At 44.2% G+C, this 16,513-nt stretch overlaps 2 protein-coding genes across 6 annotated transcripts in view; one reads left to right on the top strand and one right to left on the bottom strand.

The window, feature by feature from the left end:
• LOC117389177 (tensin-1) overlaps positions 1-16,513 on the bottom strand; it is a 239,718-nt gene that overhangs the window by 210,649 nt on the left and 12,556 nt on the right. The window lies entirely within an intron of this gene.
• On the top strand, positions 7,041-8,739 carry LOC117389175 (E3 ubiquitin/ISG15 ligase TRIM25-like). Its single transcript, XM_033986794.2, has one exon. It carries the CDS (start codon positions 7,114-7,116, stop codon positions 8,737-8,739), a length of 1,626 nt encoding a protein of 541 aa, XP_033842685.1. The 5' UTR covers positions 7,041-7,113.

Genomic DNA, 16,513 nt, shown 5'->3' with positions numbered 1-16,513 from the left:
CCCTCTCCTCCTCTGACCCCCTCTGCTCCTCTGACCCTCCTATCTGCTCCTCTGACCCTCCTCTCTCCTCCTCTGACCCTCTGCTCCTCTGACTCTCTCCTCCTCTGACCCTCTGCTCCTCTGACCTCCTCTCTCCTCCTCTGACCCTCCTCTCTCCTCCTCTGACCCTCCTCTCTCCTCCTCTGACCCTCTCCTCCTCTGACCCTCTCTCCTCCTCTGACCCTCTCCTCTCTGCTCCTCTGACCCTCTCCTCCTCTGACCCTCTCTCCTCCTCTGACCCTCTCCTCCTCTGACCCTCTCTCCTCCTCTGACCCTCTGCTCCTCTGACCTCCTCTCTCCTCCTCTGACCCTCTCCTCCTCTGACCCTCTCTCCTCCTCTGACCCTCTCCTCTCTGCTCCTCTGACCCTCTCCTCCTCTGACCCTCTCTCCTCCTCTGACCCTCTCTCCTCCTCTGACCCTCTCCTCTCTGCTCCTCTGACCCTCTCCTCCTCTGACCCTCTCCTCCTCTGACCCCCTCTCCTCCTCTGACCCTCTCTCCTCCTCTGACCCTCTCTCCTCCTCTGACCCCCTCTCCTCCTCTGACCCTCTCCTCCTCTGACCCCCTCTCCTCCTCTGACCCTCCCCTCTGGTCCATCTGTATCACATTTTCTCTTCTGACCTCCTCGCTGCGTCGGGGCCAGTTTAACCCCGGGGCCCCTGAAGTTGACACAGGACCAAACAGTCGATCCTGATAATACTGCGGCTGTGCGCGAGAGCCAATCAGATCGCTCGGTTCGGGCCAGCGGCGGCCAATCAGAGGGCAGGGTCTGGCTCTAATTCAAACAGAGAGGAGCTTTGGCCTGTGGTATTTCCTGCCCACCCCCAAAACCACAACAACATGGAGCGCACATGTGGGGGCGGGGCTACGCACGGGAGAGCGGGACTGGGCCACAAAAGTACTCGAGTAAAAGTAGTAAGTACAAAGTAGTGGTCCAAGAAATTACTCAAGTAGGAGTAAAAAAGTATTTGGGGAAAAGTTGTACTCGTTTAACTCAACAGCACAATGTGTCTTCCCTCGTACAAAGTCAAATCCACTGTGTGCTGTTACTTCCTGAAAAGCAGTTAGTGCGCGTTAGCATGCTAGTTGTTGTTTGTGTTAAACTCATCGTGGTGAGTAATTATGATGTTCTGAATGCACGAGGTGAGGAGGAGTAACTCATGACTGCAACACGTTTAAAATTAACACGTTCTGTTTGTCTGACCCTCCTCTGACCTCCTCCTCTGACCCTCTGACCTTCTCCTCTTCATCCTCTGCTCCTCTGACCCTCCTCTGCTCCTCTGACCTCCTCCTCTGACCTCCTCCTCTGACCTCCTCCTCTGACCCTCTGACCTCCTCTGCTCCTCTGACCCTCTCCTCTTCATCCTCTGCTCCTCTGACCTCCTCATCTGCTCCTCTGACCCTCTCCTCTTCATCCTCTGCTCCTCTGACCTCCTCATCTGCTCCTCTGACCCTCTCCTCTTCATCCTCTGCTCCTCTGACCTCCTCATCTGCTCCTCTGACCCTCTCCTCTTCATCCTCTGCACCTCTGACCCTCCTCTGACCTCCTCCTCTGCTCCTCTGACCCTCTCCTCTTCATCCTCTGCTCCTCTGACCCTCCTCTCTGCTCCTCTGACCTCCTCCTCAGCTCCTCTGACCCTCTCCTCTTCATCCTCTGCACCTCTGACCCTCCTCTCTGCTCCTCTGACCTCCTCCTCTGCTTCTCTGACCCTCTCCTCTGCTCCTCTGACCTACTCCTCAGCTCCTCTGACCTCCTCCTCTTCATCCTCTGCTCCTCTGACCTCCTCCTCTTCATCCTCTGCTCCTCTGACCTCCTCCTCAGCTCCTCTGACCTCCTCCTCTTCATCCTCTGCTCCTCTGACCTCCTCCTCTTCATCCTCTGCTCCTCTGACCTCCTCCTCAGCTCCTCTGACCTCCTCCTCTTCATCCTCTGCTCCTCTGACCTCCTCCTCTTCATCCTCTGCTCCTCTGACCTCCTCCTCTTCATCCTCTGCTCCTCTGACCTCCTCCTCTGCTCCTCTGACCTCCTCAACAGCACAATGTGTCTTCCCTCGTACAGCCGCGCTGCAAAGTAAAATCCACTGTGTGCTGTTGTTTCCTGAAAAGCAGTTAGTGCGCGTTTGCATGCTAGTTGTTGTTAGTGTTAAACTCATCGTGGTGAGTAATTATGATGTTCTGAATGCACGAGGTTTTTTTTTATGATTTGAAGAGAAGAAAACGTCACAAAAGTTCAAATCATTTCATATTGTTACATAAAACTCCAGTCACTTTAGAGACGGGGGCAAACTACGGCCCGGGGGCGACACAAGGCCCATTGGTCTAATCAATCCGGCCCACAGAAAAAAAAAAGTGTAAAAATGAGTTTATCAAAGAAAAGAAAAGTGTACAGTGAGCGGCAAGAGTTTAAGACGGAGCGGACAACAGAATATTTCAAAGAGACAATATCAACCGTCACTCTGCTACGACGCACGCCAACTACGCTAGCAAATGGTCAACGCAGGAACGAGCGACTACGGCTCATCGGCGGCCATTTTACAGATTTAATTAACCCTTTAAGGACTCAGTACATTATTGACCATTATAGCACATCAAGACCTTTTTTTTCTTTTTTTTAGCCATAATAATCATGTTAAAGGAAGTTTCAGCCTGTACTTTTGCCCCTTTTCACACAACGACCTCTATTTTACAAATCCATCCTTATTTTTCCACGGATGCATCAAATAAATGTGTAATACCAGTTTAAGTAGAAGAAAAATATAAAAACAAATGCACTTTTGAGTAACTTTTATGCAAGAAAACAATGAAAAAAGTGTCTGTCCAGATCGGAAACACTTTAAATTACATAAATGAACAATAATAAACATTTATACAAGAGATTATGCAGATTGTACTTAGGGTAAGGTTTTTACAGCCCTTTCTATTTAGAAGACCCCTTCTAAGAGGGGGAAGACCCCTCTTGGGTCTTCCCCCTCTTGGGTCTGGCCTTGATGTGGCGAGGGGGCTTGTGTGTTCCCGGGACCTTGGAGAGCGATACCGTCGGGAGCTTGCTCCTGGTAGGGTCACCCTAGGCGGGCCGGTCTCCAGGGTAGGTTCCAGACGAACATAGACCCCAGCGTGTCGGTACGCTGTAAGGTGGCAGCCCCACCAACCGACTATCCTGCGGAGGGCCAACAACCCACCCAGGAGAAATCCTTTTGTTACGAAACCGACCAGAGAAAGAGGCCGGACTGCCCAAAATGGTAACGGACCCCAGCCCGCCCCCGACCAACGAGTACGGATCAACCTTCGTCATAGGACCCGTCTCGCAACATGGAATGTCTAGACACTCCTTCGCCCCGGAGCCGCCACCCTGCTGTCCCGAGAGCTTTGCCGCTACAACATCACCCTTGCAGGACTCTGCAAAGTCCGATGGCAAGGCAGTGGCGAAACAACAGCAGGCAACCACTGCTACATCTGGAGTGGCCCCGAGAGACGGACAGGCCTTTATGGCGTGGCTCTCGCCATCCCAAAGGCCCTCCGCAAGTGCCTCATCAGCTGGACACCTCTGAACGACAGACTGCTGTCCGCCCGGTTTCTCCACCAACATGGCAAGATGACAGTAATTGTTGCCTATGCACCCACCGATGTCTCTGATGAGGATGCGAAGGATGCCTTTTTTGACCAACTCCAACAGGCTGCCAACCAAGCCCCACCGCACGACATCACCATCATTCTCACGGACGCCAACGCCACTCTATCTAGCTGCGACCGGCCCGCAGGCTCACCTGTTGGCACAATTTTTGCTGACATGACCAAGAAGCTGAACATCTAGAGTCTGCGGCCAACAACAACAACATGTGCCGGGTCTTTAGTCTGCTGCGCCAAGCCCATAATGGTCCACGCATCAAGACAGCCCTGGTGAAAGATTCGGATGGCCACCTCTTAACAACTGAGGCAAACTGCCTCGAATGCTGGATAGAGCACTTTACCCTTCTCCTGCAGCACCGCTCCATTCCGGCTGATTCCATCATCCCAGCCACTGCAAATGCCGTACCCACCAGCAATGCTTGCAGCACAGACCCTCTCACCTCAGAAGAAGTCAGAGCTGCTCTGAATAAAATCAACAACAGGAAGGCCCCCGGCATCTGCTCCATAACTGCTGAGATGCTAAAATCTGGTGGTGATGGCGTTGTCGAGTGGCTCACCCACACATTCAATCAGGTGTGGGAGACAGAGAGACTTCCCAGTGACTGGACCAGAGGGGCTATCCTACCCTTCTGGAAGCGCAAGGGTGACAGGCTAGACTGCTGCAACCACAGAGGCATTACCCTTCTGTCCATCCCCGGCAAGCTCTTTACCAGGATCTTGCTCACCCGTGCTCTCCCAGCCATCAGAAGCAGTCGCCGTCCCCAGCAGGCTGGCTTCATGCCTAACCGCTCCACAACCGACCACATCTCCGCCGTTTGTTTGCTGATAGAGAAGACCTATGAATTCCGTAAAGACCGACACCTCTACATCGGGTTCATAGATCTGAAGGCTGCCTTCGACACCGTCTGCCATGCTTCACTGTGGAGTATCCTACAGGCCCTTGGAGCACCACCCAAGATCGTCGCCCTACTCAAGTTGCTTTATAGCAATGCACAGAGCTGTGTCCGCATTAACGGCAGAGACTCTGACTGGTTTTCCATCTCCAGTGGCGTCCGTCAGGGCTGCGTGGCTGCTCCCAACCTCTTCAACTGCATCATTGACCACCTGATGCTCAAGGTCTGTGAGCGGGTCCCCGGAGTGTCCTTTGGCGACTACCATCTGACCGACCTGGAGTACGCCGACGATACCATTCTACTCAGCACATCCTACAGCCAGCTGAGAGACGCTCTGGGCATATACAGTGAAGAGGCAGGGAAGCTTGACCTCCAAGTGAGCTGGGCTAAGACCAAATTTATACATGTCGGTGATGGGCCAGATCCACCCCCCCTGCAGCTTGGCAATGACATTGTAGAGCCTGTGAAGCGCTTTGTGTACCTGGGGTCCATAGTGACGGACAACGGGGACCTAAATCCAGAGATTAACCGCAGAAGAGCCCTGGCAGCATCAGCCCTGCAGTCCCTCTGGAAGCCACTCTGGCGACACTCCACCATCTCACGCACGACAAAGCTCCGGATATATAATTCCGCCGTACTTTCCATCCTGCTGTATGGTTCGGAGACATGGCCCCTGAACAAGACTCTGGTTGCCAAAGTAGACGGCTTTGATAGCAGAGCTCTCCGCACCATCGAAAATATCAGGTGGCCCCAGCGAGTTTCCAACCAGGGGCTCAGAGCTCGCACACTCCAGCCCAGAGCATCCTGCCTGGCTGCGCAACGCCGCACCTGCTGGTTTGGCCATGTTCTCCGCCTTCCTGTTGACCATCCCACAAGAGCCATCCTCCAGTTTGACCCAAAGGCGGCAGGCTGGAAACGACCACGAGGCAAGCCCCGCACCCGATGGCTTGACGTCATTGCAGGCGACCTCCAACAACTTGGAGTCACCATAGAGGACGCAGAGCAGCTGGCCCTAGACCACCAGCGTTGGAAAAAAACTGGTTCACCTGGTCAGCTCAACGCGTGGGGACGGGATGCCCCCCTCCCCTTTGCTGGAGCCTTAGATAGATAGATCTATTTTTTCAAAAGTCAGGCATTTTTGCAGCTGAGACATTGATTTTGCCAGGTCATATTTTGTGGAACGTTTACTAAAGAATATCTGAAGTTTTGAGGTTATGAGTTTGTATCTTTGGTCAAATAAGTCACATATTCAAAGAGCGCCGTGCCTCTGCTTTGAGACGCCGTTTGGATTTACATGAAGCACAACGGGTTGCGGAGTCACGGCGATGGAAAGTCGACAACCGCCTTGTATATTCAGTCTCTGTTAAATCTCTAATGTAATATAAATATATCCTGGCCCCGCCCCATTGTGGCCCGAGTGTCACGGCGTGGCCCACCCCTAGACTCACAGAGGAAAGAGGAACCACGACTTTTACTCGAGTAAGAGTACTGTTACACTCAAGTAGGAGTATCAAGTCTAAAAGCTGCTCAGAGAAACCAGTGAAAAATCTGTGAAAATATCAAATGTTTTTCACAGTTACAGTTAAACAGAATCATTTTTGATGGTAGACGACAGCACAAAATGTTGAGTACAGAGGTCCCTCGTTTATTGCGGAGATTCAGGAGAAATCGGTAAAGTTTCAGCTTTATTTTTTACATTATTCTCTATGTTTTTGTCTGTAAAACCCCTCACCACACACTTTATACACTTTTCTCACACAGGCGTTAACATTTTCTCACATTTCTCTCTCGTTTAAACTCTCTCAAAGTTCAAACCTTCGTAGGCGTCTTTGTCGGTGCAGAACGTTTCATCGACATTGTGGGTTTTGTCGGGGAGAAAACAAATTGCAAACGTACAGCACTTCAGAGTCACACTGAGATCCAACGTTTATGTAAATTTGTCTGAACACATTCTGTACTGGACAGGAGACACGGCACGGAGGAGACTGATGGACAATGGTCTACAGTCCAACAGCCAATCAGGACGCACGACACAATGGTCTACAGTCCAACAGCCAATCAGGACGCACGACACAATGGTCTACAGTCCAACAGCCAATCAGGACGCACGACACAATGGTCTACAGTCCAACAGCCAATCAGGACGCACGACACAATGGTCTACAGTCCAACAGCCAATCAGGACGCACGACACAATGGTCTACAGTCCAACAGCCAATCAGGACGCACGACACAATGGTCTACAAAAATCCACAAAATAGCGAGACCGCGAAAGGTGCGATACATAGCGACGATACAATACTGGAATTGGATATCGGCCCCAATCTAAAAACAATCTGCCCAAATGACTCTGTCCTACGTCTGTAAACTCTGCGACAGAGTCTCATTTGAATCATTTTCAAATTTCATTCAAATGAGTCTTGACTTTGAATAAAACATGTGTGTGTGCCTTTAAGAGGCGTGGCTTCCTGCTTCCTCCACACAGAGCTGTGGGTGCAGCTCTCACTCTTAAGTTTCACTTCTGTCCAAGTCAAACTGTTTCTGATCCAGGAGAGATGGCGCAGAAAGCACTCGACCAAGAAGCCTTTTCCTGCTCCGTGTGTTTGGATCTACTGAAGGATCCTGTGACTATTCCCTGTGGACACAGCTACTGCAGGAACTGTGTCCAACAGCACTGGGACCAAGAGGACGAGAAGCAGCTCTACAGCTGTCCTGAATGTCGCCTCAGCTTCAGCCCCAGGCCTGTCCTGGGTAAAAACATCATGTTAGCAGGTTTAGTAGAGCAGATGAAGAAGACAGCGCCCCCTGCTGCCCTCTGCTATGCCGGACCTGAGGATGTGTCCTGTGATGTGTGCACTGGGAGGAAGCTGAGAGCTGTCCAGTCCTGTCTGCAGTGTGTGGCCTCTTACTGTGAGCGCCACCTACAGCCTCATTATGAAGCTGCAGCTTTTAAGAAACACCAGCTGGTGGCGCCGTCTCACAGGCTCCAGGAAAACATCTGTGAACAACACGACGAAGTGATAGATCTATTCTGCCGCAGTGACCAGCAGCTCCTCTGTTCCTTCTGCTCTGTGGACCAACATAAGGGTCATGACATAGTGCCCTCTGCCTCAGAGAGGGCTCAGAGGCAGGCAGAGCTGCCGGCCAGGAGGGCCCTGCTGCTCCAGAGCCTCCAGCACAAAGGGACAGACCTGAAGAGGCTCCAACAGGAGGCCCAGGACATCAAGAGCTCTGCCCAGACAGCAGTGCAGCGCAGCAACGACAGCTTCAGAGACATGGCCCTTCTCCTGGACAAAAGACGCTCTGAAGTGGAGCAGCAGATCCGCTCCCAGGAGGACACCCAACTGAGCCGAGTCCAAGAGCTCCAGGACCAACTGCAGCAGGACGTGAGGGGGCTGAAGAGGAGCCTCTCTGAGCTGGACACACTGGACCTCACCCAGGATCATAACCAGTTTATACAGCGCTACGCTTCACTGTCCCCACACACACAGAGCACAGAGCCAGCCACCATTCACACAGGGGACCGGGGATACTTTGAGGAAGTGACCAGAGCTGTGTCCAAGCTCAGGGACACACTCCAGCTCACTCTGAGTCCAGTCCAGGTTTTACTGGCACCAGCTGAACTCAGCTCCAGAGAGTACTTCTTAAATTATTCTACAGAAATCACTCTGGACACAAACACAGTTAACACCAGACTGTCTCTGTCTGATGGAAACAGAAGAGTAACACGTATGAGTAAAGAGCAGAGTTATCCAGATCATCCAGACAGATTCAGTGACTGGTGTCAGGTCCTGAGCAGAGAGAGTCTGACGGGCCGCTGTTACTGGGAGGTGGAGTGGAGCGGGAGGTGGGTTTATATAGCAGTTTCATACAGAGAGATTCAGAGGAAAGGAAACTCTGCTGAATCTTTATTTGGACTCAATGATAAATCCTGGGCCTTACGCTGTGACAAAACCAGTCCTTCATTTTGGTTTAACAAAGTCCAGTCCCAGGTCTCAGGTCCGGTCGGGTCCAGAATCGGGGTTTACCTGGACCACAGTGCAGGGGTTTTGGCGTTTTACAGCGTCTCTGAAAGTACCATGAGCCTCCTCCACAGAGTCCAGACCAGGTTCACTCGGCCTCTCTACACTGGGGTCGGGTTTGGTCCTGGAGACACTGCACATTTCCCTAAACTGAAATAGCAGCTTTGTTCTCCACAGTTTGATCAAATTTGTGCCTTTTATATTTAACCAATTAGACACAGATTTTTAATTTTTCATGAAGTTTGTGCTTTTAATCGATTCTCAAACTCGTATCAAAACTACTTTAGACATTTGAACATTTCCTGAGTAACTTTGAATGGTCTTGGTCTGAATCAGAAGTAGAATAATTGTAAAGACAGAACTGTTCTTTTGTGTGTTACTGTTCATAGTAATATTGGAAAACTAAACTCTGTATATTTGACTATTCTGTATTATTCTCTATAGGGACGCACTGATTATCAGGATCAGGTATCGGTTCAGTCGATATCCTGGTGGGGCTTTAATTGGACGTAACGAGACGATTTCCAGGCTGATTTTGGCCCAGAACGTGTCATAATGTTTGAACTTTTCTTCGTACAAAGCTGTTCAGTTTGATGTGAAGGTGAAATAACAGTTACATAACACTGTCGAATCTCTGCTGTAAAAACTCAACTGTATTTTAAGGAAATAAGTGACATTTTCTGTCCCTGCGCTGGTATCGGCGAATATCGGTTTGAGCAGATACTTAAAGTCAAAGTATCGATATCGGGACTGAAAGAGCTGGATCGGTCCATCCCCGAACTAAAGCGCCCCCTGGTGGACAGCACTGCACTGACACTTCTGTTTACATTTTGTCCTGCTGGTGACAGAGGGGAGGGCATCTGGAGTAACTAACTGTCTCTCTCTCTCTTCTCTCTTCCCCCTCTATCTCTCACTTTCTCCTCTCTTCCCCACCTCTTCTCTCTCCTCTTCCCCTCCTCTTCTCTCTCCTCTTCCCCTCTTCTCTCTCCTCTTCCCCTCCTCTTCTCTCTCCTCTTCCCCTCCTCTTCTCTCTCCTCTTCCCCTCTTCTCTCTCCTCTTCCCCTCCTCTTCCCCTCCTCTTCCCCTCCTCTTCTCTCTCCTCTTCTCTCTCCTCTTCTCTCTCCTCTTCTCCTGTCTTACACTTCTGTCACAAAGCGACATGAGTAAAAACAGACGCCACTCCCTCGCTCTCTGTCCTCTCCCTCTCTCCCTCTCCTCTCCCGCTCTTCTCCAGCTCCCCCTCTCCTTCCTCTCTCCCGCTCTCATTCCCTCTCTTCTACCTCTCCCTGCTTTCTCTCACCTCTCCTCTCTCTCTCCCCCTCTCCTTTCTCTCTCCCTTTCCTCTCCCTCTCCTCTCCGTCTCCCCCTGTCATCTCCTCTCCCTTCCCTCTTCTCTTCTCCCTCTCCCCCTCCCCCGCTCCCCTGCCTCTCCTCCCTTCTTTCCTTCTCTTCTCCCTCTCCTATCTCTTCCTCTCTCTCTCTCTCTCCCTTACCTCCCTTTCACCCCCTCTCCTCTCACCCCTTACCTCTCTCTCTCTCTCTCTCTCTCTCTCTCCCTCTCACCCCCTCTCCTCTCTCTCTCTCTCTCTCTCTCCCTCTCTCTCTCTCTCTCTCTCTCTCTCGGAGACAGTCAGGTAAAGTTTCATAGTGTGGCTTTAAGATGTGAATCAATGTAAGACTGATGTGTTCACTTCTTTATAGTGATGTTGTTGAAGGATGCCAGTAGGGGTCGCCAAAGGGCGTGAACGTGACGTCAGTTTAAATAAGGCTTTGAGTAGCTGAAATATCATAAAGTTGATTGAATGCAGATTTACTTGCTAAATGTAACTTTGAAGTCTTTACTTTCATGTTTTGATTTGCCTCTGATGCTATAGTAGTTAAGAAACTTCTAAAGTAGCAGTTCTATGAAATTGATTTGTTGAAAATGACTGAATAAGATTGCTAAGTTACTTAACTTGCAAAGAATGTTTAGTTAAAAAATCATATTTGATTATTTTGCTATTTTTATGAATTTATCTTATTGTACCTTTCATTTCACATTTATAGTTTACTTTTGATTTAATGATGCTTTTTAAGTAGAGATTTGACTGCTAAAGATTTAATTGCATATTATCATATATTCATATGTGTCTTTTTAATGACTTTGATGGTTTTTATTTTTATGTTTTGATTTTTGCTTATGCTTGTAATAACAAGGAGACGATTGCAATACCATTATTTAATATGATTTAAATTATTCTAGTTGGGCTGGCTATAGTTCAAATTAAATTAAAAGTTTAATTTGTTTTAAATTGAAGTTTAGAATGAAGTTCAAAAGTTCAAATTCAGTTCAAGCTGAGTTCAAGATGAGCTCATACTCTCAGTTCACTGAGTGCAGAGGAACTGACCATATTTGGAGAGTCTGGAAAGTCCCTAAAACCATATTTGTAATGGAGGGAGGTATTTTGTGGTCAGGCCAAATTTGCATTTGGAGTTGATAGGTTCTGTGGTTTGGGGACGTCCCTTGTGACGGTATATAAGCTGTGCCCATTCTAAGAGCAACAGGAGATTCACCTGATTGAGGGACGTGCTCCTTCACTCACTGACGACTCTTGTGTTGCCTCAAATTTCAGGGCTTGCAGGTCGATTTGATCTCTGTCTAATTGGTATTGCATGACTCTTGCCCCAATCTGGGTGTGAATCGAGCTGGAAATAGGACAGCTTCTGCGCTGCCTACTCCAGGCTTGCAGGGTGAATTGAAGGTGTTGCATCGGGGCTGCTTTGGGCCGCAGCACTTGGCAATTCATGGTCCTGTCATCTATGCAGCTCACTGTTCAGTGACTCAGAGTTTTGGATGTAAAGAGTTGCGCTTTCATGCCGTGTCATTAGTTAAATCAACGCTCCTGCATCGGAGCCCAAGAGAGCAATAAACACCCAAAAAAGACATTTACTGACTGCATCTCATTTTTGTCCTGATGCTTGATACTAGACACAAAGTTTAGTAGTTGGCAGATCGGCTCACCGAGGGCCCGGTTTTTGTAAGGTAAGTCTCCACACTTTCTTGCACTTTTCTTAGCTGGTCCGTAAAAGGGTTTTGATCGGTTGCTAATATGGGTCAACTGGTGTCTCTCCCTCAGGTAAAAGTCATTAAAGTTGCTCTACCACTGCAGTAATTCAACAGATGTAACAAAAACAGAAACATGGTGGTATTATATTCTCAAAAGTCTCTGTATATTATATAAAGGGAACTACATAGACCATGATGCTTTGCTCTGTTTCAGTGCAACAACATGAAGAAATAAAAAGGTCCTGGGTTACACAAAACTGACTCTTGTAGCTTTAAGTCATGTTATAATGCTCTTGTAACTCTTTATTATCAGTCTGTCACGTCTCCAAAGCTCAAAACGCTCTGTTCCACCTTGTGATGTCATCAAGTGGGAGTTTTCAAGTTAACTCCTCCTCCTTTTACCTTTAGTTCAGTCGAGATAAGCGGCAACTCCAGGACTGAAATGATCCAAATGATTCTAGAAATGAAGGTGTGTGGAGTTTGAAAACACAGTGGAGCACTTCCTGTTTCCTGTGTCACCACATGATGACATCACAAGGTGGAACAGAGTGTTTGTCTGAGAGAAGAACTCAGCCTAAATCTGCAGGTCTGTGTGTGACGAGGAGACGACATTAGAGCAGATCAGAGTAACACAGGAGCTTTGAGAGCGTTTAAATCTGAATTATTTGGATTTTGACAGAACCAAAGTCGAGGATTTTTAAAAGGAAAAAGTCTCATTATGACCCAAAAATTAACTCAAACTTGAAAAAAATGAATTCAAATTTGAAAAACTGACTTAAACTCTAAAAATGTAATCAAACTTGGAAAAAAAATGAATTCACACTCAAAAAAAGTCTGCAAACTTGAAAAAATGAACAAATATTTTCAAAAAATGAACTTTAACTTGAAAAATAAACTCAAAACTTGAATTCAAACTTGAAAAAATGAAAAACACCAACTTGAAAAATGAAATCAAACTTAAAAAACATTAAATGAAATTTGAAAAAAAAAAAAAACTTAACTCAAACTTGAAAAATGAACTCAAACCTAAAAATCAATAAATTAAATTTGAAAAAAATAAAAATAAAAATACTCAAACTTGAAAAATTAAAAATGAACTTGAACTTAAAAAATTAACTCAAACATGAAAAAAATGAATTCAAATTTGAAAAACTGACTTAAACTCTAGAAATGTAATCAAACTTGGGAAAAAAATGAATTCACACTAAAAAAAAGTCTGCAAACTTGAAAAAATGAACAAAAATTTTCAAAAAATGAACTTTAACTTGAAAAATAAACTCAAAACTTGAAAAATTAACTCTCTCAAAAAATGTAAACTCGCAAAAATGAATTCAAACTTGAAAAAATGAAAAACACCAACTTGAAAAATGAAATCAAACTTAAAAAACATTAAATGAAATTTGAAAAAAAAAAAAAAAAAACCTGAACTCAAACTTGAAAAAATTAAAAATAAACTCAAACTTAAAAAATGAACTCAAACCTAAAAATCATTAAATAAAATTTGAAAAAAATAAAAATAAAAATACTCAAACTTGAAAAATGAAAAATAAACTCAAACTTAAAAATCATTAAATCAAATTTGAAAAAAATTACTCAAACTTGAAAAAAGGAAAAATGAACTTGAACTTGAAAACTGAACTCAAACTTAAAAAAGGAACTCAGACTTGAAAAAATGAAAAATGAACTCAAACTTGAAAATCATTAAATCAAATTTGGGGAAAAAAAAAAATACTCAAACTTGAAAAATGGAAAAATAAATTCAAAATTCAAAAATGAACTCAAACTTGAAAAATAAACTCAAACTTAAAAATCATTAAATTAAATTTGAAAAAAAAAAACAAAAAAAATTACTCAAACTTGAAAAATGGAAAAATAAATTCAAACTTGAAAAATGAACCCAAACTTGAAAAAACAAAAAATAAACTCAAACTTGAAAAATAAACTCAAACTTGAAAACTAAACTCAGGCTCATACCTCATTTCTTCCTCTTGTCAATGCCCCAAATGGAAAAATACAAAGAAACACAGATTTGATCCAATAGAAAAGCGAGTTCAGGCACCATCTTAACACGCCCATCGTCCAGAGTCTCCTCACGCTCCGGCTCGTCCTTCAGCCTCATCCACAATCACACGCTCAAAATGGACAACCCTCTGATTCTCACGCCTCCAAACCGAGACGAGACGAGCTCGGCCGGCGGACCAAACTGTCCAAAATAATGTGTCTCGCAGCAACATGAGGGGGTCTTTGCCGAGGAGGAGGAGGAGGAGGAGGAGGAGGAGGAGAGGACGAGGAGGAGGAGTGTATAAAGTCACTTAGTCTGATGGGAAAAAGGAGGGGCCATGATTTAATATAGAAATGAAGTAGAGGCCGTCTGGAGGTTGGCGCAGTCTATGACAAAATGTTCTGTGGTGCGTTTAAGCTCCTCAGACCCGAGCTCTTTATTTACAAAAACTATTAAGAGCCTGAAAAAACACGTTTATTCTGAGAGTAAAAAAAACAAAATGAGAAACAACTGTGCCTCTAGGAACAATGTGTCTCATTTGAAGTGATGCTGACAGGAGCAGGAAGACATACACCCTTAAATAAAAATAAAAATGTAATTAAAAATAAAAATTTAATTGAAAAAAAATAAAAAAAATGAATTAAAGTACAATCAAAAATAAAATAAAATAAAAATAATAAAAAACATAAATAAAATAAAAAAATAAATAAATAAATACAAATAAAAAATCAATTAAATAAAAAATAAAAAAATGAATTAAAAATATAATAAATTAAAATACAATAAAAATAATATAAAATAAAAAAGTAAAAAACATAAATAAAACAAAATAAAAATATAAATAAATACAAATTAAAATTCAATTAAATAAAACATAAAAATTTAATAAAAAATATAATAAATAAAAATACAATAAAATAAAAAAATAATAAAAAACATAATAAATCAATAAAATAATAAAATAATTAAAAAAATAAAAATTAAAATAAATAAATATTCTAAACTCTTAAAAATATTCAAAATTGAACATGTTCTTGTTGCTGTTCTTCTAAAAATTTGCGCTGTGGCCTAAACAACCCAAAATGTGTTGTCCACAGATGAGGACGTCAGGTCTAAGGAGGTTAAAGTGACATTTAAAGAGGCAGGTTTTCACATTTTTCTGTTGTAACTTGGTTTGGTGGAACATAACCTGCGCCGAATGTTTATCAGAGTTTTAATGAAAGGGCGGTTTAAAGAGTTTATTTATATCTGTTCTATTGTCGTCTCCTCGTCTCACACAGACCTGGTGTTGCGTTTTTAGATAGACATTAGAAAAATCCGCCATCTTGTTTGAAAATGTAAAAAATGTGACGATACATAAATATAAATATGATAAAACTGCCAAAACAGTATTAAAAAAATGAAACAAAACTACATGAATCCTCAAGAAACAACGCTAACTCCAGTATTAGCATCAATTAACCGAATGTTTCTTATTTCTTATTTTATTTATTTATAAATCGACGGCACATAATAATGAACATTTAAAAATATAAATATGTAAAGATTATAATCAATGTAGATCATTTCCAGCTTCTTTAAACAGTTTATAGGACGGAGAACAGCAACAATAACACAAAAATAACACAAAACACACTATACATGTATAAAAGATTTAAAATTCTATAAAAGTGATCAATCTGTAGATACGAGGTAAACATGTTCAAATCAAATTAACTTAAACTCTGGACATGATGCACAAGTTATTTATGTTATAATTTGGTGTTTCGGTTCAAGACAATTATCCAATCAGAGAACAGAACGAGCGTCACATGACTCTCTCATTTCCAAAGCTGAAGTCAGACGGGGTGTAGTTCCTTTTTTCACCACTAAGAGGCAGAACTCTCACTTAGAATTATTATTATTATTATTATTATTATTATTATTATTATTATTATTATTATTATTATTATTTTATGTATTATTATTATTATTTTATTATTGTTATTATTATCATTATTGTTATCATTATTATTATTATTATTATTATTATTATTATTTTATTATTATTATTATTATTATTATTATTATTATTATTATTATTATTATTATTGGCTCAATATTCAATGTAAAATCTTTTTTCTTTTGCTTTGACATAAGTCTCACCTGCACTTTCTCTCTCTCTCTCTCTCCATCCCGCCCTCCTCTCTCCTTCTCTCTCACCCCCGTCCTTCTCTCTACCACTCTCCTTTTCTCTCTCTCACCTCCCCTCATTCGCTCACTCTCCCCCTCTCCTCTCTTTCTGTCTCTCTCATCCCGTTCTCCTTCTCTTTCCTTCGCTCTCTCTCCCTCCTCCTTCCTTCTCCCCGTGTTTCTCTCTCCTTCTCTCTCTCTCCCCCTCATCTTCCCTCAATCTCTTCCTCTCCCCCTCTCCTCTCTCCCTTTCCGTCTCACTCATCCTCCTTTCCTTCTCCCTCTCCTTCTCTCCCCCCTTCTTTCTCTCTGTCATAGAGAAAAAGAGATAAGTGCTTCTTTCTCTTTCTCTCTTCTCTCTCCTTCTCTCTATCTGTCATAGAGATAAGCGCTTCCCTCTCTTCTTTCTTCTCTCTTCCCTCTCTTCTCTCTCTTCCCTCTCTTCCCCCTCTCTTCCCTCTCTTCCCTCTCTCATACAGATGTTTTGTCTTAAATTGTAGATAAATTGTCTCTTCTTCTCTCTCTTTCTGTCTGTCTGTCATAGAAATAAGTGCTTCTCTCTCTTCCCTCTTTCATACAGATGAGTGTTTTGTCTTAAATTCTAGATAAATTGTCTCTTCTTCTCTCTCTTTCTCTCTGTCTGTGATAGAGATAAGTGCTTCTCTCTCTTCTCTCCTCTCTTCCCTCTCTTCTCTCTTCCCTCTCTTCTCTCT

This window comes from Periophthalmus magnuspinnatus, chromosome 21 (assembly GCF_009829125.3).
Source record: "Periophthalmus magnuspinnatus isolate fPerMag1 chromosome 21, fPerMag1.2.pri, whole genome shotgun sequence".
Lineage (NCBI taxonomy): Eukaryota > Metazoa > Chordata > Actinopteri > Gobiiformes > Gobiidae > Periophthalmus > Periophthalmus magnuspinnatus.
The sequence above is the reverse complement of the archived record's forward strand: the minus strand, read 5'-3'. Positions and strand labels throughout refer to the sequence as shown.

Bases quoted from the DNA above. Each gene is read 5' to 3' on its own strand.
- LOC117389175 (XM_033986794.2), top strand. From the start codon at position 7,114: ATGGCGCAGAAAGCACTCGACCAAGAAGCCTTTTCCTGCTCCGTGTGT.